Source organism: Pleurodeles waltl, chromosome 5, assembly GCF_031143425.1.
Source record: "Pleurodeles waltl isolate 20211129_DDA chromosome 5, aPleWal1.hap1.20221129, whole genome shotgun sequence".
Taxonomy (NCBI): domain Eukaryota; kingdom Metazoa; phylum Chordata; class Amphibia; order Caudata; family Salamandridae; genus Pleurodeles; species Pleurodeles waltl.
Genome location: NC_090444.1, coordinates 1,370,217,295 through 1,370,241,312, shown reverse-complemented (window position 1 = coordinate 1,370,241,312; position 24,018 = coordinate 1,370,217,295). Strand labels below are relative to the sequence as shown.

Here is a 24,018-nt window from a genome sequence, read left to right as displayed (position 1 = left end):
ATTTACTTGTCCAGTGGAGAAACATCCCACAAAAAAGAGAAATCAGGGTCAAGTTGCATGAGATCTGCATGTTTTACAATTAAATATAATCCCTTCCAATATTTTCTACGTTTTCACCCTCTTCTCTAGATATAAGTACCACCTAGAGATGGGCTCTTCCCCTTTTCCATAATACTATGTATTGCTGAGTCATGTTTGATTTACACCCAAACTCACACAAACTTTTGTGCTCCCTAGATATCTTTTATGATTCCATTTTAGTGCCCTGCATCTACTCCACTCCTGATGGTGTACACCTCATACGAGTCTGGATTCACACCACTGGTAACCAGGCATCCTCTACTCGACTTAACGCAACATCTTGATATCTGCCTATCGCCGCATAGAGACAATCCTGCACCACCTGGATCCCACAATCCCATCCTGGGCACCACCCTGATAGCTCTGCAATATGCCACTCATGTTGTATCTCTTGGCACCTCTTCCGTAACCTGGATACTCCATTACTAACACCTTGCATGTTTTTGTCAGTCCCCAGTATTTCCTGACACTTCCTTGTATCTCAATACTAATTTAGCGCCATATTGAACTCACCCCACGACCCATGAAACCTTATAGCTTCTCCATAATTTGTGAACCCTAACTTCTGCCTCACATGCTGTATTGGGGGCTCCACACAGTGACACTGGCCTCATAACACAAAGCACTCACCCTGCTCCCTGCTTACTCATCCCATAGCTTTTGTCTCATAAGTCATGCCATGTGCTTCTATTCTGACACTTAGTCAACATTACATGGCCATTGCCTCATGTCCCTTGGTGCGTATCTAATGGCCAACACCACACATTCGAACATGGGTGGTGCACAATCACCCTTAATATCTTAACACTCAGATATAGATAATGACACACCCTCATAACATCACACTTTGTCTTATGACACTCTCTCTTAATTTCTAGACATTTGCCAGATGTCCCTGTACATATTATGTTTCTGGCACGTGCAGTGTGTCCCTCCGTGTTTTTCGTATGGCCCTGGACATTCACTTCATATCTTTTGACACGTCACATTTCTCTTGGCACTCAGTCGTTATTCTCTGTCTGTCTTTTGTTACTTACCTCATTGTCTATTGATATTTTTTTTTACTTGTGCCTCTTCAATCGTCTCATGCTGATTTTGACATAAAATACAAACAGTTCTTTGCATACGATTTAATATTGCACAGACGTTCAACATGACTGGATTAGCCTTCAGAGAGGAAAGCACTTCCCATTTTGGATCACCTATCCACATTTTGGGGAATCTACCTACTCACGTATTTAGATAGTTAACCTCTCCCTTCCTGGCTTCAACAGCTTCTGTTTGTGTTTATCCAAAAGACATCAAGTTTGGTCATGTCCCCTTGTTCTGCTGCTATCATTTAAAGTCTCAATCTTCAGTTCTAAATCTGAAAATGTATCATGGTCAATCATAGGCATTCATATTTCACTCACTAATCGAATAGGTGTTTGTTTTTCTTTGTCCATAGATGCCACGCCGCAGTCTGTTACGCCAGCCAAAAAGTTCTCGCATTCGGATGGAAGCCCCACCAGGGATTCAAGTAAGGGAGGAATCACCATCGCTGGTGCTCGCTACAGCTCGGAAGACGCCGCTATACTGGTGACATTTGTTGTTGCTGTGATTGAGTACACCAGGCTTTGTGGACCTCTTCGGGACTGCCTGAAGAAGCTGGATGAGCTGGAAAAAGAGAAAGAGGAATGTAGCAAAGAAGAGGAGAAAGTGACAGATGTATGTGCCTACTTAAAGCGGTAGAGCCTTCTTCTAGGCAGACAGATACTTCCTTTTACAGAACAACAGGCACGGAAAAGCACGCGCCATACCCAATTAGCCCCCGACACCTTTCCTCTACCTCCTTTGTCCATAGTTAGAGTATCTTGTGGTGTGTCTAATGTTTTGGGGAAGTGAATTTTAGGGCATATGCACACTCTTAACATTAAAAAATAGACATAATATATTTGTATTTTCATTGTAAAACCTTTTAGATTTAACAATATGGAAACAAAATTAAACATATTGGTGCTATGTGCCATTTTATTTGAACTCCCTTTTCATTGCTCTTGTGGATTCCATCTTAAACAACATTCTAAGAACTGAGTTTTCTACGTTCTTATTTTAAAAAGAATTCTGACGACTAAACATCTGAACCATACATGTAATGTATGATGAATTTTCTGCAATTGATGCAGTTCATGGGCATGCAAACTTACATTCGAGTGTGCTTCCAGGTGACTGAGAACAAAGAAGAGGAGACGCCTGTACCAACATTCCAAGAAGAAATGATACTAAATGCTGATGATTTGCCCACTCTGGAGGCAGAGGTAAGAAAATGCTAAGTGTTGGTTATTTATGCCACTACTATCACCACAATTACACTCATTGCTGGGCTTTAAAAAAAACGATATCTATCAAATAGATCGTAATGGTGAAAGAAGCCACTTTTGCATCAGACATGGATACAGTGAATGTCTGTATATTTCTCGCCCCTCAGGCTTATTGCACAATGCCTTCACATTTGTTGTTAATTTGTTTATAATTTTTTAGTTTGACTGTAAATAAATTAATTCTCGGCATTATTATTTCGACTTCTTGGCGGGCAGTCCCTAGTTGTATAGAAAGAGACATCTCAGAAGTGATGTGGATAAAAGAACACGGACTGTTCACGTGTTTTCTGCATGAGTGGAGATTCTGGAAGCATGACAACATAATTGTTGAAATAATGATGTCCAGTCTCCACTAGAGTGCACTTTCATGTTCCTACCCTACACCTGTCTCATGTCACCATACGTTATTCATAGACCCCAGCTCTACTCTTGCTCCCACTCACCTGTATACTGCACTGTCGATCCCCAACATTTTTATGTAACACCTACAAACAGGCTTTATGTTTTTTTTTTTTTTTTTTTAACATTTTTTGGAGAGTCAGGCAGCTGCATTTTGCTATTGGGCCTCTCATTTAAAAAAAAACAAAATCACACACTTTGAAATATTTTTTTTATTTACCGCTCCAAGATAGGCGTCTGCCATTTTGTAATAGTAAATAAGTTAAAACCCAAAACGGAGGTCACATCATTCTGTTCGCACTGCCTAAATGATCTCGTATGTATTGTATTTTCTTGCAGTATTTATATAGCTTTTACTACCCCTATGTGGGGTGCTGAAATGCTTGCCTACATGAGTACCACGCTACACCGTGTAGGGTGTGCGGCTGGAAAGATGTCTTTGTTTTGATCCTGTGTGGGAAGTGTTTTCCATGTCATACGTGATGACCAACGAGTTGTGGTTATCATGTTATGGGATGCTGTGCTTAACAGTGTGATGGATGAAGAATTGTGAGAGATAGGTGCGCAGTATATGTTTTCAGTAAGCTGGCACCTTTGAACATCTCTGAAGGTCCCTTATAATATTTCATATGACATAGTCCTCTTAGCTGGTTACTGAACTGGGTTGTCCAATCTGAGATTTTCTGAATAGTTGTGGTTCTGAGTTGGGAGGGAGAGAGAAGTGGAGAGATCTGTTGAGGTGGGAATTTTTTATTATCATCCCATATCTGAATGTCTTTGTGATATGTAAAGAAACATTCAGATGTATGGATATTTGGGATCTGCAGTGGTTGACTATATTAAAGTCCTTTGAACTGGCCAGGAATGTGTGACAGATCTCTTTAGTTATTCCATGCCTGTTCTTTTTGTGATGTCTGCCTTTTGGCTGTTCAGTGCTAGTGATGGACATTGCTGAGTGTGGGGTTTTTCCAGTAACCCCAAAACCATGGGAATAAAATCAAAATAATTGACATTACATTTCAGTGGAATTCGAACGCAATCACTAGAGTGTCGATAAAGAATGTATTACGTACCCATAAACCTCTCAGAAGATATATTAATTTATCAGTTAGAGGGTAATATATTGGTTTAGCTTTTGATCATGCATCTACATCATTCTGCCGGTACACCATAGTGACATTGTTTACGCTGAACAACATCAGCAGAAAGCATAGGTTAAGCCAAGATACCTGCATTGGCAGCCAAAAGGCGAAACCTATTGCCTTTGCTAATGATTGTTAGAATTTAGCTTCCTGTCCCAATGTTTACTAAATGTGCCCACGTGTTACATTTAATCACTCCTCTGTCTATCATTTAATTGTTTCATGGTGAAGCTGCTCTTGTTTAATACTTCCTTTGTGCAATGTGATTATCTCTGGTTTTCTGTTGAATCATATAGAGTAGTTTGTCTGTTGATTATGTTATTCTTCTCACTCTTTACAATATTGTATCTCAACATTTTCTACGGTTTTCTCTAGTGTGAGAAGCAAGGAACAGAGGGATGTAAGGGCAAGGGAGGGGCTCTCCTTTCTCAGAACATATGGTTTGTTTTCCTTCGGTCTCCTTCAAGGTCATTTACACAGTGGTCTCATGGACAAGCAGTGTACCTCACGGGCAATAACGCTACTTCCTGCAACCAAAGAAACATAATGCGGCCTATTCATAAAGGCCTTTTGGGGGACATAAAGTGGTACCCCTGTTTATGTGCTCTTGTATACCTTTGTGAGTTGGTCCCAAAACATTTAAAATGGGAATATTCATATACAGTTAGTATAAATAGAAAGGACTGTACCCTCTTGGCTCTTTTACTAATAGGACATTGGACGCTTCGGCTCGATTCACAGAGGTCTGTAAGAGTACGTAAATAAGTACTCCGGTAGTACTACTTCTTATATTCATAAATGCTTTCGTGAATTGCACCCTTTGTATCTTACTCCTATCATGTAAGGACGAAGAGTCTCTGAAAAACGTACTGAACTCCATTGAGGCTAGAAGCAGGAACTGCCCTCAAGCAAATGTAAAACAAAGTAAAGAAATATGGGGACCCCTCTGTTGAAGCACATTTGCAGCTAGTAGGATTCCTGCAGCTGCCTTGTGTGTTTTTTGTAGCATAGAAGGCAGTGCCAGCCTTATGCCTTTATAATAGCAACATGAGATTATTCAAATAAATACATGTCCAGACGCAGGCCCACAGGCAGATGCACTCAGCAGTTGCACACTCACAATAGACACAAGGCACACACGTACAGAAGACATTTTCACAGTTGATACACTTGCAGGACGCACATTCTCAGAGCAGCCACAGACAAAGAAGTTACAATCACAGCCGCCATAATTACTAGAGGCCATACTGTCATAGCAGACACATGCTTACATGAGACTCATCTTGTTTGTAGAACAGCTATCAGAAAACATACTGTCAGAGCAGACTCTCACAACAAACGCACCTTTGTGGCAGACACACATCCACAACCGCAATACACTGGTATCTGCCACAAATTCACAACAGCCAGTAGACTGAAGTGTTGGTTTTGATATGATGTCTGACAGATTTTCACATGGTTGGTCCTTTCACAGGGGTGCCTCAGAGCACCAAGAAGTGAAGGAATTAGTTCTTAGAGGATTTCACTCAGGAGGAGCAGGTGATGCTTCGTTGCAATCCTTTGTACCACTTATAGTTTAAATTAGAACACTATTAGAGAAACCCAGTTTTACATATTTTCTTTTCTTAAAAACAATATTTTTTTTAGTGTGCAAGTTGCTAGATTCTTCAAAGTTATAAATTATAATAACAGTATATGTAGAGGAATAAACTGCGTACATGTTAGTTTTTGCAGAGATTATGTTTTGTATAAGTGGGGCAGGGTGAATTATACAGCACAAAGACATACATGTAGGTAATCAACATTAAACGGCAACATAATAAGTAGCCAGGCTGGAAACCTCTTATGAGAAAACAAAGGTTATCATTCCAGTTCTAGCGTAATCCTTGCTTTCAGCCATCATCAGGACAAACTATAGGTTTGTAATCATATACGCGATCATGTTTCCATGAAACAGATTTAGTTCAACATCTTAATAACTACCGATAAGAATTCGTAAATGTACATATACAGATGTTTAAACAGTGCTTTTTATGTTTATGTATACAAATACATTTCAAAGCTCCGTTTTCCTTTTCAAAAAGACCATTTACCAAGGGCAGTTAAAAAAAATCCTGAATGATGTGCCTCAAGGATCTAAAACTATAAGGGGCATTTATTTTGTAAAGCTTATGCGAGACGCCAGTTGCTCTGCTGTGTTTAGAAATGACTTTGTGTGAGGTATTGTGGTCCCTGCATTGGTTGGAAGAGTCAGTCCCTAAGCTGGGGTCCTTGTGACATCCTGTGAGGGAGTTAAACTGTGAATGGATTTGGAATGACTGACAATGTGCTTGTTATTGCAGGTCCAGCAGCTGCAGGCAGAGTACGATGTTGCTGTCGTCCGAAAGCATCATCTTCAAGAGGAACTCTACTCCCACCAAGAGCGGCTTCAGGCAGCTCTGGCTGTGTTGAAAAGGTTTGCTCCACTTGTATTCCACAAGACACTAGGCTGAAAAGTACAAACTCTCCATTTAAAAAACAAAGCCCAGTGTTTTAAGGTGCACGGCGACATGTTTATCGTGGAAGTGACCGGTGTGGGCCGCTGTTGATTGTGCAGATTAACAAGCAATCAGAAATGTAGTTTATGATTATAAAGTAACATAAGGACTGAGGTGAGTGTTCTTCTGGCAGCATATTGACAAGTAAAACATGCTGCCAGTTTCATGTCATTTTCACAGCAGGAAGAGGTGTCATTTGCTACGTAGCCACATTCATAATATATCTATCGTAATGATTGTGATCTCACGATTAATCCACACCAGTACCCAACAGATTTATTTTATTTATTTTAAAGGAATTGGTTCAGGTGTTCATTTATGTGCAACATTTAACTTTGACACAGCCCCTCAGGAATGCCACCGTCATCCACAAAGGACTATTGAACATACCCTGAATGTTATTTACGTATTTGCGTATTTATTTATTATTAGAGTCATTGTAGCTACCTGCGTACACCACAATGAGATTTCTCAGCAGAAACCAGATAGTGGAGGATATTGGATGAGAAGGGAGCAGTAGAGAGACAGATCTAAATAGCCTTGGAGAAGGCTAGGTAGTCCTCAATGTGTCTGCTCAGAGTTCGAACAGTGAGCAGCAAAGGTGGACCAGATATCTGCCTCTTGTACATCCACTGTCTGATCTCTAAACTGGGCAATGTGGTCTCCTGGCAAACCATGGGAAGTCATAGAACTGTCACTTAGTTCTTCTAGATCCCACGCCCCAGGATGGATCGGGCCGGCTAGACTACCTAACCGTACCACGGGCACAACTTTCCAGTATGAACGCTGTGTATTTAGAATCCACTGCTAGCCTTGCAAGATAGTTTTGGTTGTTTCTCACTCTCAGAGATGACGGAGATGTGCTAAATAGTAAGACAACTTTAGTCTAGGTTTACTGGTCCAGAGCACAGGCGTTTGCAGTTAAATGGTGCTTCATAAAATAAAGTAGTATAAGTGGCAGCGCTAATTAACTTTGGTGCCCAGAAGCAATTATTGCTTCTGAAGTTGACTCAAGCACACTGAAAAATGCCTTTGCTTTTTGTAACAAACCGCAGCAAATCTCTGCAACAGAGCGGAAATAGTGCAAACACCCTCAGAATTCGATGCAAAGCCTACTCTACTAAAGTAACAACATTACCTGGCTTTGATTGAATCCTAGTGTAAAATTAAATCATTTGCAACAAATGGGCAAGTGGAATATCGTGCCTGCAGGGAGACTTTCTACTGGAGGGTCTGCTTCAATAACAACTTACTAGCATATGCACTGTGGCACAATGCTTAACGTCATCCCAAAATGGCATTTTGACAAAAGCTCAGCCAATGTCAACATTGGCTCGTGACCTATTATATATAGAAAGCATTTGCAATGCAACTCGTCTAGCATTTGTAAGAGCTCTTGGCGTTGAAAATTGCATTTTTTTTAACTTTTGTTTTTTGTATGCAGTGGAGTGATGGTATTTGCATAGCGCTATTGCCATTCTTATGACCTGGAAAATACAGTCCTCCAGTGCCACAGTTATCCAGTGCCACAAGGTCATACAAAGTGGCATGGTAGGCAAAATAATTGATGGATTAAACCCAGATCTGTGACTGGGGGTGAATGTTTGATTGGTTCCGCATGGTATGCCCAGACGTGGGTCACGGGCTCACTGTGCCACTGCATTCAAGCTAGCCTGGCTGATGAAGAGTAATACCCGGAAAGCGGTCCCAGGATGCTTGTTTCTGGTCCAGGGAGGACCTGGTCTTGTAGTTCGGGCCAGACTGTTCCTATGGGGAACAGGGTCAAGACTGATTTGCATATGGCTGGGTCCAAACTGGGGTGGCATTGTGAGCAAAAGAATTGATGGATTAAACCCAGATCTGTGACTGGGGGTGAATATTTGATTGGTTCCACATTCCAACCATCATTTGTGTTTGTCCACTGCGCCCCTGGCATCCAAGTCAGTATCTCATTGGCTTTGTAAATGTCCTGTTGAATAACTTACCTTCTGTTTGTAGCATATGAAGTAGATTATGGCCCTCATTACAACCCTGGCGGTTGGGGATAAAGTGGCAGTAATACCGCCAACAGGCTGGCGGTAAATACCGCCAAATTATCATGGCAGAAATAGCTCAGACAGACAGCCACTTTAACACACCGACCGCCAGGGCGGAATCAACAGGCACCACGGCGGTAACTACAGGCAGGCGGAAGACAATGTTCCGCCCACTGTATTATGACAGTCCAATCTGCCACCTTTTCCGGGGCGGTACCAACGACATCAAAAGCCTGGAGGAAACAGATTTCAGAAGTCAAAGGACTCACCTGTGGAGACTCAGGGAAAAGCCACGCCGCCATGGAACCCGAGCTGCACATATTCCCAATGTTGATTTACGTCCTGCTCCACTATGACGGCGAAGACAACCACGGTGAGTACAGCCACCTAGCACACAGCGGAGGGAGGGAGGAAAAAGAGAGTGACACACACCACAGCCAACACCCCCACCCCCAACACCAGACACACAAGCAGATGCAGCAACATAACATATTTACCCCGTACCCCTCAGGAATAATGCAAGGACAACTCCAATAGATAAAAGTGAGTGTAATGAGATAAAATATAGTAGCAATATGTGCATCCAAATAAAAAAGTATATACATATTTACAAATGAAGGGACACTGCCCAGTCCTCAATGTTCGTGGGCCACATTACAAAGTCCAAGGCCGCACTTTATTCCTGCAACAACACGGAGAGAACACTGCAGGGGCATCAGTTCGAAAATAGGCAGGCACCTCAGGGGGATGGGGGGGTGGAGGGGGCCCCTCAGCCGGCAGATGGTACAATTCCACTGGTCCTGGAGGGAGCAACATGCCCATTACTCTGTCCAGGGGAGTGCAAGGCCACAGTCTCTCAAGTGGGTGACTAGCCCACTGGCTCTGGAGGGGGCAACATGCCCATTACTCTGTCCTAGGGAGTGCAAGTCCACAGTCTCTCAAGTGGATGGCTCCTCCACTGGTTCTGGAGGGGGCATTGTGCCCAGTGATCTTCATCCTGAGGAGGATGGGGTGAGTTCTGGAGGGAGCATCTTTTCCTGTGATCTTCATCCTGGGGAAGATGGGGTGAGTGGATGGCTTCTCCACTGGTTCTGGAAGGGGCATCGTGCCCAGCGATCTTCATCCTGTGGAGGATGGGGTGAGTGGATGGCATCTTCACTGGTTCTGGCGGGGGCATCATGCCCAGTGATCTTTATCCTGGGGAGGATGGGGTGAGTGGATGGCTTCTCCACTGGTTCTGGAGGGGGCATTGTGCCCTGTGATCTTCATCCTGGGGAGGAATGGGTGAGTGGATGGCATCTCCACTGGTTCTGGAGGGTGCATCGAGCCCTGTGGTCATCATCCTGGGGAGGATGGGGTGAGTGGATGGCTTCCCCACTGGTTCTGGAGTGGGCATCTTGGGGAGTGCAAGATCACAGTCTCTCAGGTGGGTGTCATACCAATAGGATTTGCAGGGGGCATGCTGCACAACAGCCCATGGAGGCAGGTCTACAGAATGTCTGCCGGCAGTGACAGCTGTTCACTGGAGGTGGTGCTGCTGCTGGTAGTGGTGGGGGGAGGCTCCATCCCATCCCCTGCAGCCTCGGAAGGCTGCCCACTGGTGCTGCTTCTGGTGGTAGTTGTGGGGGGAGGCCCCAGCCCATCCCCTACAGCCTCAGACGGCTGCTCGCTGCTGCTGCTGCTGGTGGGAGTGGTTGGGGGAGGCCCCAGCCCATCCCCGGCAGCCGTGGACGGCTGCCCACTGGTGTGCTGCTCCTGGTGGTGGTGGTGCTGGTGGCAGTGCTGCTGGCGGAGCTGGTGGTGGTGGCGGGAAGCTCCTGCCCATCCCCTGCAGCCTCGGATGGCTGCCCACTGGTGCTGCTGCTGGTGGCGGTGCTGCTGGGGGAGCTGGTGGTGGTGGGGGAAAGCTCCTGCCCATCCCCTGCAGCCTCGGACGCCTGCCCACTGGTGCTGCTGCTGGTAGTGTTGGTGGTAGTGCCTCTGGCGGAGCTGGTGGTGGTGGTGTGGGGAAGCTCCTGCCCAACCCCTGCAGCCTTGGACGGCTGCCCACTGGTGCTGCTGGTGGTAGTTGTGAGGGGAGGCCCCAGCCCATCCCCTGCAGCCTCGGACGGCTGCCCACTGGTGCTGCTGCTGCTGCTGGTGGTGCTGCTGGTGGTGCTGCTGGTGGTGCTGCTGGTGGTGCTGGTGGTGGTGGGGGGGGTAAGCTCCTGCCCATCCCCTGCAGCCTCGAATGGCTGCACCACCATGGTTGTTGGTGTGGGCTCTGACAGAGTCCCAGCACCAGGCCCCTTGTCCTTACTGCCTGCTGGTGCAGGCCCCTTGCCGTTCCTGCCAGCAGCTGGGGATGGCTCCTTGCTCCTTTTGGCAGCAACTGGGGATGGCTCCTTGCTCCTTTTGGCAGCAGATGGGGGTGGCTCCATGCCCTTCCTTGCTGCAGCTGGAGGTGGCTCCTTGCCCTTCCTTGCAGCAGCTGGGGGTGGATCCTTGCCCTTCCTTGAAGCACTCGGGGCAGGCACGCTTTCCGTCTGGCTGGCTGGTGCCCAGGATCCTTTCCCACCTGGAGTTGCTGGGGACACTACTATGCCCGTGGACTGGGTGGCTGAGGTGCTTCCCTGGGTTTTGACCACCCTGGCCTGACGTGAAGAAAGTGGTGGAGGAGGGTTAGGGAAGAGGTCAAAGGTGGAGAGGAAAAGCTTCTTAGGGAAGAGGGAGAAGGTTTGGGAGTGGAGGAAGAGGGAGTGGTTGTAGGAGGTGTCAATCTGCTGTGTTAGGGTGCAGTTGCATGGGCTGGATGCTGTAGGGAGGTGGATGGCTGTTGGGTGTCCGAGTGCTTGCATTAGTGTACTTTGGGAGGAGGGGGCACAGACACAGCGGGAGAGGACAAAGAGGACGTGTGCATGGATGTTGGGGTGGTGACTGCCATTGAGGTGTGGGTTCTTATAGGTGTGATGGTGGTAGTGGATGAGGATGTAGTGCATGCAGGTGTGAGTGTAGACGCAACTGGGAGGGAGGTAGAGGGTGAGAAGGAGGGGGCTACAGTGGAGGCAGTGGATGTTGGTGTGTCTGCATCTGAATAGTGTTTGTGTGAGTGCCTGTGGGAGGAAGTTTGGTGCTTGTGTTTGCCATGTCCACTCTTGCGTGTTGTCCGGTGTGCATGCTTGTCTGTCTGTGTGCTTGGGATAGGTTGGGTTTGAGGGGAATGGGATTGGGAAGAGGAAGTTGGAGGGGGAAGGGTGGAAACAGGGACAATGGCTGCCATCAGAGAGGAGGCCAGAGCCTGGATTGATCTCTGTTGGGCCGCCAAGCCAGTGTGAATGCCCTCCAGAAATGCATTGGACTGTTGCATTTGGGCTGCTAGCCCCTGGATGGCATTCACAATGGTTGACTGCCCAACAGAGATGGATCGCAGGAGGTCAATAGCCTCCTCACTCAGAGCAGCAGGGCTAACTGGGGCAGGGCCTGAGGTGCCTGGGGCGAAGGAGATGCCCACCCTCCTGCGTGAGCGGGAGGCTGCTGGGAGGGTGGTGCTGGTACGGGTGGTGGCGGCTGTCCCTGTAGCTGAGGTGGGCACAGAGGTGTCTGCCACCACCAGGGAGCTTCCATCAGAAGAGGTATCTGTGTCCGAACTGTCACCACCAGTCTCCGGCCGTGGTGCTCCCCTCACCCTCCGTCCCACTGGTGCCCTCAACGGTGGATTCGTCCTCCTGGGTCCTGTGGGATGCAGCTCCCTCTGTCGCCGGTGCCTCTGCTCCCCCGCCAGATGATGCTAATGCACATAAGGACAAGGGTGACAAAACAAAAAGGGGGGTAAGACAAAGGATACACTTGGTCAGTGTCGGCACCAACACCACAGTTGGCGTACACAACACAGTCACACACAGGGAACAGCCCTATGCACTAGGCAAGGCACTACTAGTTACAATGCTAGTCACCAGGCCATGGGGAGGGACACATACCGCCAACTGCAGCATACCTGGGACCCACACACCCCTGCCCAGTAGTGGATGCCTCCTAGCTTGGTTGGAGGAATTTCACATCAGAACCCTGCCCAACATGGGACCTACTCTGCAATGTCAGGCCTGGCCTACGGGCACCCACAGGCACACATCCCCCACCCGGATACCACCCCACCAGGCGTATGTAGTAATGAAGGGCACTGTGCTGTGATGCCCCCCATGCGCCCATCCAGCTCTGGATAGGCCACCGCCAGTATGCGTGCCATCAGAGGGGTCAGGGTTCGACAGGCACCCCTTCCTCATTGGGAGGCCATCCCCAGCTGGGCCTCCGCCGTCTTCCATGCCTAGCGTCTCAGGTCCACCCACCGCTTCCAACAGTGGGTGCTCCGCCTGCCGTAGACCCCCGCGGTCCGCACGTCCTTGGCGATGGCACGCCATATAGCCTTCTTTTGATGGGTGCTAACCTGCAGAGGAAATAGACACAGGGAAAGGTATTAGTTAGACATCAAGGAAGGTATTGTACATCACCATTGGGCACTGTACCCCATAGGGCCCAATGATAACCAATGAGGAATTGCACGGCGGTTCCCGACCGCCTCCCGCAATGGCGCACAACGTCAGCGGAATTATCTCATTTCCACCTGTCCCTCCATACTGGACAGGCAGATACCATTTCAGGGGTGGGGGGGTAGGCCCTGGATCCTAACTGCGTCGCAGTTCACAATTTCACATTCTGGGCATATGCTACCAATAAATTGTAACAATCACAATATGCATTGAACTGTAGTGGTTACAATGTACAGATTAAGATCAGCTGCTCACTCTTTTGCCTCATAGATTGCAACTGCTGCGGATGAATAGGAGATGGAAACATCCCCCCGTGTACAGACCCCTTGTGGACTTGGCAGCAATGGAGGACATGCACATTATCCTCACCTACAGCCTTTTCAGGGCCACAATCACAGAGCTGTGTGCCCAATTGGAGCCTGACCTGATATCTGCTATCTGTCACCCCACTGGGATCCTCCCTCTTGTGCAAGTGCTATCAGTGCTCCATTTTTTGGCAACAGGTTCTTTCCAAAGTGACAGTGGGCTTGGCAGCAGGAATGTCAAAGCCAATGTTCTCAATAATGCTGACCGGCGTGTTGTCTGTTCTGATCAAACACTTGTGCAGCTACATCGTTTTCCCCAAGGTGGAGGATTTCGCCACAGTGAAGGCTGACTTCTATGCAATGGGGCATATCTCCAACATCATCGGTGCGATTTATGTGACACATATTGCATTTGTCCTCCTCCGAACCCCCACCCGCAAAATGAACAGGTATTCAGATATCGAAAAAGTTATCACTCGATGAATGTGCAGATGGTGTGTTTGGCGGACCAGTATATCTCCCATGTCAATGGTAAGTATCCAGGCTCGGTGCATGATGCTTTTATCCTGAGGAATAGCAGCATCCCAAATGTGATGGCCCAACTCCAGAGGCACAGGGTGTGACTTAATAGGTGAGCCCTGGCTCCCACCCAGTGGATGTTGGTGTAGGGGTATGGTGTGGGCCATAAGTATTAGTGAATGGCTAACAGTTGTCCCTCAATATTTGCAGGTGACTCAGGTTACCCAAGCCTATCATGGCTACTGACCCCTGTGAGGAAACCCAGAGTGACTGCGTAACATTACAATGAGGCACATGGGCGAACAAGAAGGATTATTGAACATACCTTTGGCCTCCTGAAAGCCAGGTTTCGGTGCCTCCATCTAACAGGTGGATCCCTGTGCTATTCACCCAAGAAGGTCAACCAGATCATCGTGGCATGCTGTATGTTGCACAACCTTGCCTTGAAACAACATGTGCCTTTTCTGCAGGAGGAGGAGGCTGGAGATGGCCGTGTGGCAGCAGTGGATCCTGTGGACAATGAAGATGAGGAGGCAGAGGAGGATGAGGATGAGCACAACAAAAGTGCAGTTCCTACTTCTATGCCCACTCACTGTACCAATTGGCATCTCTTTTTGCAGGTGATGGTGCCCCACTATTGCTCCTGGTGTGTTCACTGCAGCCAACAACAGGTCTTTCCTATGTAAACATTACTGTACAGTTGAATTGCAATGTTTAAACCTTGTTAAACAAATACACACTTAAATCATTTGACATACTCTGTTCTTTTTTCAAAGTGTGTTTATTGTAGTGCTCTGACGAAAAGGGGGAAGTGCATTGGGCTGGGGTGATGATGGAGGAAAGTCCAGGTTAGAGTCCAGTCTATTTATAGTACAGATGCATTGTCCAAGGGGGCATAGGAAGGGGAGCAATGGCAGTTCAAGGTGGACAGGGTGACAGAGTGGGACACAAGGGTGACACTCAGGAGAGTCTTTTTTCCTGGCGGGGGTCTCGGCAATAGTCTCTGGCTTCTGCCTGGATCGCAGGGAACGTTTGCGGGGTGGTTCTCCTTCTGCAGGGGGAGGGGTGCTGGTGGCCTGTTGGTCCTGTGGTGGGGCCTCCTGTCCACTAGCAACAGCGGAGGTGGAGGGCTGTTCAGTAGTCTGGCTAGTGGCAGGGGCCCGCTGGTGTGCCACTGCCTCCCTCATACTGTTGGCCATGTCTGCCAGCACCCCTGCAATGGAGACCAGGGTGGTGTTAATGGACTTCAAGTCCTCCCTGATCCCCAGGTACTGTCCCTCCTGCAGCTGCATGTTCTCCTGCATCTTGTCCAGGATCTGGCCCAGCATATCCTGGGAATGTTAGTATGCTTAGGATCGCGGTGAATGCTTCCTGGAGAGTCGGTTCCCTGAGCCTGTCCTCCCCCTGACGCACAGCAGTCCTCTCAGCTTCCCGGTTGTCCTGTGCCTCTGTCCCCTGAACCGTGTACCCACTGCCACTGACCCCAGGTCCCTGATTGTCCTGTGTTTGTGGGGTGGCCTGGGGTCCCTGTAGTGGTGGACACACTGCCGATTGATGTGTCCTGGGGACAGAGGTATGGGCCCGCTGGGTGGGTGCTGTGGTGGTGTTTCCTGAGGGGGGAGGCTCTGTGGTGGTGGGAGACTGTGCCTGGGTTACCGACTGTCCGGAGGTCCCTGGTGGGCCCGGTTGGTCATTCTGATCCAGGCGACCGAGCTGCTGTCATCACTGTGGGCCTCTTCTGTGGGGGGGACTGGATGTTGCTGGCACCTCTTCTCCGGTGACATTGGCTGGGTTACCTGTGGGGATGTAAATGCAGTGTTATTGTTTCTGTGTGTGACATATTGTGCATCGGTGGGTTGCCCTCTATGGTTGTTATTGCCCTGGCAGCTTTGCCTTGTGTGAGTTGTTATTTGGTGGGCTAGCCAATAATTCTCTCTAGTGTGCATGCTGTAGTGATAGGTGTCCATGCAGGGCTGTGAGTGGTCTCCATGCATTGGTAGAGCATGCAGTGCTTGGCATTGGGATGAGTGGGTTGTGAGGTGGGGTGTGTAGGAGGTGGTGGACTAATGGAAGTGAGGGTAAAGGTGGGGGTATGTGATGGCATGCAGGTAGGGGGAGGTGATTATAATAGAGAGTTGACTTACCAGAGTCTAGTCCTCCTGCTACTTCTGCCAGGCCCTCAGGATGCATGATTGCCAAGACCTGCTCCTCCCATGTTGTTAGTTGTGGGGGAGAAGGTGGGAGTCCACCGCCAGTCCTCTGTATTGCGAGCTGGTGTCTTGCTGCAGTGGAACACACCTTCCCTCGTAGGTTGTTCCACCTCTTCCTGATGTCATCCCTTGTTCTGGGGTGCTGTCCCACGGCGTTGACCCTGTACCGCCAGTGGTTTCCCGCCATTGAATGTCCACTGTGATGATTCGTGGGCCATAATGTTGTGGGCGTTGTTCTGTTGGTGTAATGGTGTGGGTTTTGATACCGCCAGTTTATCACTGACCTTTGGGCTGGTGGTTTTGTGTGTGTGGCTGTATAGTGACGGATTGGTGTGTGTGTGTCATAATATGGTTAGCAGATATCCGCTGTGGTGGCGGTATGTTGGCGGCAGTCAGCATGGCGGTAAGTGGGATTTACCGCCAATGTCATAATGAGGGCCTATATGTTTGTTTCTATATTTTACTTCTTTCATTTTTTTCTACTTGAGTTTATTAATATAATGCTATTCAGGTTCACTAATATAAAACACATATTCTGTCCTTTACTGGCATATTCTAGTTAACAGGAAATTACAAGAACTCTGTCTTAAATGACAGAACTGGACACAAATTCAACTTGACAGGGTTTTACGAGTGAGCGCAGACAAAAAAAAAACACTACACTTTACCGAACAACCAAACCAGTGAGCGCTGTTTATCATCAGCAATTGAGCAACTGCTGGCAACCAAAAGGCTCCAAATATTTCTTCTGTTTCTCATCTGTTGAGATGTGAAGATCAATAAACTATGGATCACTATCCAGGACACATTCCAGAATAACCTGAAAATCCCACATTGCACGAGTTAGGATCTAGGTGCTTGTGACCTCCGTAACATGACCCTTCTCCACGTACATATAGCATCCTGACAAGTCACATCATCCAGTCTCCTGAACAAGTCATACTCAAAGGCATGATACGAGGACATTGTGTCAATACCATATCTCAAAACATTATCAGGTTGGTTTATTCATCATTTATACAGGATTCTTTCTGAGAGAAAAACCCAAAGAGCTGGTCAGCTACTGTCCCAATTCCAACCCCTTCTTCCCTAACAAGATCATGCAGATCACAGTGATGCACCAGTCCCCTATGCGCCGGCAGTTGGTGCCGATGGCTCTGCATCAACGCAGTTCTGTGGCAGGTATGATGTGCACAGGCCCATCTGGGAGCCACCCATGCACAGCTGACATCACTTCCTTTCTGTCCACGCCAACAGATTTGGATCCAGAACTTCCTCTCGTCTCATTGAGACACTTTTAGAGAGAAAATTAATAAGCACAGTATGTATGGGACTATGTCACCTCCCAAATCTACAAGGTTTAAATCCTGTGAGGAATGTCACAAACAAATATTTGTGACTGACCTACACATGGTTTGCCTGTGGTGCCTGGGGTTGGGCCATGATGCTAAAGCCTGCAGTGATGGTACCTTGATGCACCCCATGGTCATTTGAGACCGGGAAGCGAAACGTTTGTGGCGAAGCACCGCAAGACACCTCACCAAGATTGGTTGAGGTCCACAGGTAGCTCCTGCTCCCGGAGGTCGCTACGTCAACAGGTTGTCTTCATGGTCTAAGTCCTCAGGCAAATCCAAAAAGAAGAACAAGATGTCCAAGCGGGACTTGCATCCTTCCTGCCTCTTTTGATCTCCTGAGGAGGTGCAAAGACATCACTTCTGAAGTTGTTCTACTTCAAAATCAATTCCGACCCTTGTGGCAACTGGAATTTCTTCAGCTATTGGTGATGCCACAGCTAATCGAAGACTTCCCCTAGGCCATGCTGGGACTTTGTAGCTCATTTCCGGCTCCCTCTGGCACACCTGCAGGCCCCAGGGAGCCAGGAGGCCTCCCAACTGGGCTTCTACCAGGGGGTCCACCCATGGAATTAGTTGAGCCCTCTGGATTTGCTCAGGATTCCTGACTTTGGTTGCACTTCCCTCCCCAGAGCCAAAGCCCATGCCGGAACATGATCCACCAATTCTTATGCCATCACTATCTACTCTAGATGACAATGGCTAACCCATAGTGCTGTTCAGTGCTGAGGTGGCACCTCCCTGACCTTGATGAAGGCTGCAAGTTCCTTTATCTGAGCAGCAACCTCTTTACCAGCCATCTGGTTCAGACACTGGGCCTCTGCCTCCGGTGGGGTCATATTATTTATGACTTGTTCGGCACAGACTCAGATAATAATGAGGACAATGATGCTGAGAATGACTTTGACCAGGCTTACCTAAAGGTTATCTGGTACGAGGACCTCCGAGATGCCAGTGGTCTTGATACCTCCCTAAACACTGGACTAGTTTTCCCTCCATGCCTGCAACAAAGACAGGCCCTCCTTTTCAGTGGTTATGTGGAGGGCAGTAGAGGTTCTTGGTCTTAAACGTCTCACTTAAGAAGTTAAACCCAGTGTTCTGATGGAGGTATTGCAGCCTGGCCAGTTGAGTTCTGAATCTCTACTGCCATTCACTGAGGCTCTTACTAATAAACTGTTATGTAAATGGTCAAATCCTCACTCTGGCCCACCTGGACATTGCCAGACTCCATCAACCAGCTTTCCTCACAGACTACCCCACTGCTGAGAGTCTAGTGGTGCGGGATTCAGCCAATAGAGTAAACGTAAACTCATTTCCCACTACTGCCCAAAGAGAGAGTCAAAGAGGATAGAGACTTTAGGTAAACAGGTTTTTACCTCTACCTGTTTAGCCCTTCTCCCAGTGAATGCCAGCTACCTCCTAGGCCACAACTCCTTGTGGGACTCCGTGACCTAAGTAGTGCCTTTGGTCCCGGAGGAAGCCCAGGCCATACTTTCCCAAGCCATAGAAGATGGTTGTGATGAAGCCAAGTTCACCATCCGCTGCGTACTGGATACCACTGACTCCTTCTAGAGGGCTGTTGGCACAGCATAGCCGTTGGTAGGTATGCCTGAATGTAGTTCACTGGCTTTTTGTGAGACGTTCACACTAGTCTTATGTACCCGCCGTTTGATGGCTTCTGACTTTTTTTGGGGGAAAAGACTTGTCCCTGGATCACCTCAAAGATAACAGGGCCACAGAGTGCTCCCTGGGCCTTTATTTTCCTCTGTGTCAGCAACACCAGCAGTTTTGCCCCCTCCTTGGCTATAGTAAGGGTTTTCAATACTGCCAACAGCCCCAGTAGGTGCAACAGTCTCCGCAGAAGTTTCATGACCACAGTACCCCCCAAGGAGATGGCAACAAGGACAGCATGCAATCCAGCTCTCTGCCACCCCTCCCAAACCTCCTTAGTGTGCCCTTGCCGGCACACAGCCACCCTATCAGAGGGAGGAACCAGTACTTTCTGGCAGGGTAGTAGGCAATCACTTCAGGCAAGTGGACTGCAAATTGTTCAGCAGGGTTACGCTTTACCATATTTCAAGACTCTGACGCACCGTCCACCATACCTGAACTGGCTGATCAAATCAAATCATTAATATTTATAAAGCGCGCTACTCACCCGTGCGGGTCTCAAGGCGCTAGGGGAAAAAAGGGGGGGGGTTACTGCTGCTCGAAGAGCCAGGTTTTAGGAGTCTCCGGAATGTGGAGTGGTCCTGGGTGGTCCTGAGGCTGGTGGGGAGGGAGTTCCAGGTCTTGGCTGCCAGGAAGGAGAAGGACCTTCCACCCGCCGTGGAGCGGCGGATGCGAGGGACGGCAGCGAGGCCCGAGGAACGGAGGAGACGGGTGGGAGCGTAGAAGCTGAGGCGTGATGGAGGGCCGCCTGTCACTCTTGCAGCAGGAAGTACAGGCTCTTTTGGGCAAAGGTGTCATAGAGAGGGGGCTGATGTTAGAAGTTGGTCGTGGTTGTTTCCTGATTGCTTTCTGGTGCAGAAAAAGGATGGGGCCTCCCTCCCATTTAGGACCTTCGTTCTCTCAATGATTTACTATGAAAAGACAAGCTCAAGATGCTCACCCTGGCCCAGATCTTGTTTGCTCTCGACCGTGGAGACTGTATGGTAGTGCTGGACCTGCAGGATGCTTATTTCCACATGCCCGTCTTGTAGGCCCACCGGCATTACCTGTGATCCAGGGTATGCCACAAGCATTTTCAGTTCATTGGGCTCCCTTTTGGCCTTACTACAGCAGACTGCCTGCCCTCGCCGAGGTTCACTGTCAATGTACAGAAGTAAGACCTGACTTCTTTACAGATGCTCCCCTTCATTGAAGCTATTCTGGCCACAGTGGGGTTTCACACATATCCCACTTGGTGGCAAGCCCAGCAATTTGAGCTGTGACCCCTAAGTTTGAAATTCTGTCCTTTATCTCGTGACAATGACTCTGAGACTGATGGCCTTCTGCATCCTGCTGGTCAAGTATGCCAGCTGGCATATGCGGGCTCTGTAGTGGGATCTGAAGTTCCAGTGTGCTCAGCACCAAGGGGATCTTTCTTATCTGCTCCAGATTTCAGAGGAGACTACAAAAGATTGTCAGTGATGGCTGAGGAACTGCAATTGGGTCTGGGGCAGACCCTTCTTCTTACCCCACCTGGAGCTCACAATGATTACCAGTGATGACCAATGCATCACTTCTGGGTTGGGAAGGCCTTCTAGGAAAGATGGAGGAAGGCCATTTAGGAGAGATGGAGCTCAGAGGCACCTTGTCTCCAGTGGAGGCCCAGCTCCTTATCAGCCTTCTGGAGATGCGAACCATCTGCTTGGCGTTAAAAACCTTCCTGTCCTCCATCAAAGCAAAGTTGGTGCAGGTGCTCACAAACTACAACAAGAAGGGTGGGTGGTTTCTATTTGCACCTCTGGAAGTGTCTGGACAGCCACGTTGTTTTTCTAGTGACACACCACCTGGTGGGTTCCCTGAATGCTAGAGCAGATGAACTAAGCCAGTGACGCCCAGTGGATCACAATAGAAACACGTTCCACATAGAGTGGAACTTTGGACTCCTGTACTCCTTCCTGCCAATGCCTTTCCTGACTCGAGTTCTGAAGAAGATTAGGACTGACCGGGCCCAAGTCATCTGAGCGGCTCCAGATTGGGCACAGAGTATGGTACGGACATCTGCCCTCTGATGAGACTGCCACTTCAGGAGCATTTCCTGTTGGAGCTGCAGGGTAGGGTTTAGCACCCAAACCTGTGCACCCTACACCTCCATGCTTTTTGATTGAGCAGTGACAGTAGAGTGCCTTTGGCCTTCCTCCTGTAGCTGTTTACATCACTTTGGCAGCCAGGCGTTTCTCAGCTAATTCTCTACGGACCTGCTGTTGGGACAAGTTTGTGGCCTGGTTCACCGCTAAACAGATCAACCCACTCCATACCAAACTATCCAAAATTCTGTTGTATGTGTTGTCACTAGCCCAGCAAGGCCTTGCTTTGGACACTGTTAAAAGGTACATCCCCTGTCTGACGTTTTACAGTTGTCAGACGAGCCCTCTTATTTAAGCCACCTCTTGTGATGTGCATCATTTAAAAGTTACAATATATGTTTTCCCCCTTCTCTATTTGTTATGCCCCAAAAGGATTTAGATTGGTCCTCACATTCCTAATGTGTGTGCACTTTGAGACTTTACACAGTTGTTCTCTTCTGCGCCTTACCTCAAGGCAATCTTTCTAGTTATCATTATGTCAGCGTCGCGTGTGAGAAAATTACAGGCCCTGTTTGTCAACCTGGTTTACACCACTTTATACCCAGACAAAATTGGTTCTGTGGACTCAAGCCTCTTTCCTTCCAAATATTGTGACTCCTTTTCACACCAGTGAGAACAGCACTTTCCTGGCATTCTGACTGGATCCAAAAAGGGCTCTCAGCTTCTTTATTGATCGTGCTAGGGAACACCAGGTGGATGATCAACTCTTTATTGAATTCACTGGAGCAAAGAAAGACAATGCTGTGCAGAAGAGGACCCTCTCTCACTGGATTGTGCTCTTTATTAAGATCTGCTATGCATTAGCAAAAACAAAAAAAAGTCCCCTGAAGACTTGCAGGCTCATTCTACCAGAGCCAATTGTGGTGCCTGTCCTGGACATCTAAAATGCCTTTCATGGATATCTGCCAGCTGGCTACATGGTTGTCGTTCACAAAGCAGTTCTGTACGGACTGTCAGGTCCACTTGCCCATTGGGTCCTGCAGGACTTTTTGGTTCAAGCCATTTCTCAGACCCCCTGCCCCCAAACTGGTAGGTAGAGCTTTGGTATCTATTTAAAGGGTATGGAATCTCCGGTTAGACATCTCTATCAGAAGAAAAAGTTACTCTGATAGAGACTCAGTCTGACTGCAGATTCCTCACCACTCTGTGAACTGGGTTCTTTTATTACTAAGATTCCACTTTAGAGATCTGGACATTGGTCGTAGTTGATCTGATATGAGCGCCACATCAGTGGGTGCAGACTTATCAGAAATTAGTATGCATGTTTGGTGCCAGTATAGGCCCATGCATGTCATACCCAGTGCAGAACTACGTTGATGCAGGGTCATCAGGGCCATCAGCACCACCTGTGACGTGCAGGACTACTGCTAAATAGTTTCTGAACCTGAGGGAATATTCCAAAGTTGAGGCATCTACAGTTAAATAGAGGCTCTACCCAAAAGAATGTTACCCAACATGAGTAACTTGTTTGTCAACAACATTTAGATTTTTGGATGTCTATACTGTAACAGCCCCAAAACCAAAGGGACAGGATCTGGGCTGAGCCCCCACACCTGAATAAAAAGTGAATAATCTTGTGCTGTGGTTTAATATAAACCTCTCTGAATATTAGTAGATCACAGCTGTTAAAAGGAGCACCAGTTTCCAGTTCATGACTGTGGGATGGGTACTACTGCACCAAATCAAACTATCCAGTGCCCAGCTAGCTTGGTAAACTGGACTACTAAAATGTAGTCAATGCACAGATACTGAAAAAACACATAAATGCGTCACACAGTGTAGAGTATCATAAATTAAATGACCTTAAACAGTTTCTAGCGGAGCAGTTCATGAAATGTGAGCTACTATCCATTGTCCCAAAATATTTAAATGGAAGAAGGGTATATATGCTGGTTCCTCATTATATCATCTAAAATCCACTAGGGCTAAGCTTGTCACGTGATAGAAACTAAGCATCAAAATCACAAGGGAAGACCATCAAAAAGCAGTCCTTGGGTGGACTGAACTGGGATGAGGTGGGTGGATTGGATTTGGGTGGATTGGAGTGGGGTAGGCTGGATGGATTGTATTGGAGTGCGGTGGACTGACCTGGGGTGGGGTGGATTGGGGTAGAGTGAGGTAGGTTAGAATAGGGTGGAGTGGATTGAAATGTAGTGGGGGTTTGGGGTGGGCTGGAGGGGTTGGATTGGGGTAGGGTGGGGTGGATTTAATTTGATTGGGGTGGGATGGGTTATAGTGGGGTGGTTTGCATTGAGGTGAGGTGGATTGATTTGACATGGAGTGAATTGGACTGGGGTGGATCTGATTAGGGTGTATCTGGTTGGGGTGAGGTGGAGTGGATTGGAGTGAGTTGGATTGAGTGGGATGGATTAGGGTGGATTAGATTGTGTGCGGTGGATTAGATGGGGAGAATTGACGTGGGGTGGGGTCGATTGGAGTGGATTGTGGTGGATTGGACTGGAGTTGGGTGTACTGGAGTGGGGTGGATTGGATTGAATTGGTGTGGGTGGATTGATTGCAGAGGGGTGGACTGGATTTGAGAGGGGTAGACTGGATTGAAGTGGGTTGGGGTGGATTGGTCTGGAGTAGGGTGGATTAATGTGGACTGGAGTGCACTGGAGTGGGTTGGGTTAAAGTTTATTTTATTGGAGTGGGATGGATTGGGATGGTATGGGTGAATTGGAATGGTGGTGGACTTGATTGGAGTGGGGTAGATTGGATGGGATTGCAGTGGGGTTGGTTGGATTAGAGTATGGTGGA

General features: G+C 48.0%; 1 protein-coding gene across 1 annotated transcript in view; it reads left to right on the top strand.

Moving 5' to 3' along the window:
* The window catches only part of LOC138296482 (uncharacterized), a 1,064,486-nt gene that overhangs the window by 845,417 nt on the left and 195,051 nt on the right, over positions 1-24,018 (top strand). Inside the window, exons 81-83 of the mRNA XM_069235627.1 lie at positions 1,529-1,788; positions 2,286-2,378; positions 6,325-6,437. Of these exons, the coding sequence (XP_069091728.1) occupies positions 1,529-1,788; positions 2,286-2,378; positions 6,325-6,437 (466 nt within the window). The remainder of the gene's footprint in view (positions 1-1,528; positions 1,789-2,285; positions 2,379-6,324; positions 6,438-24,018) is intronic.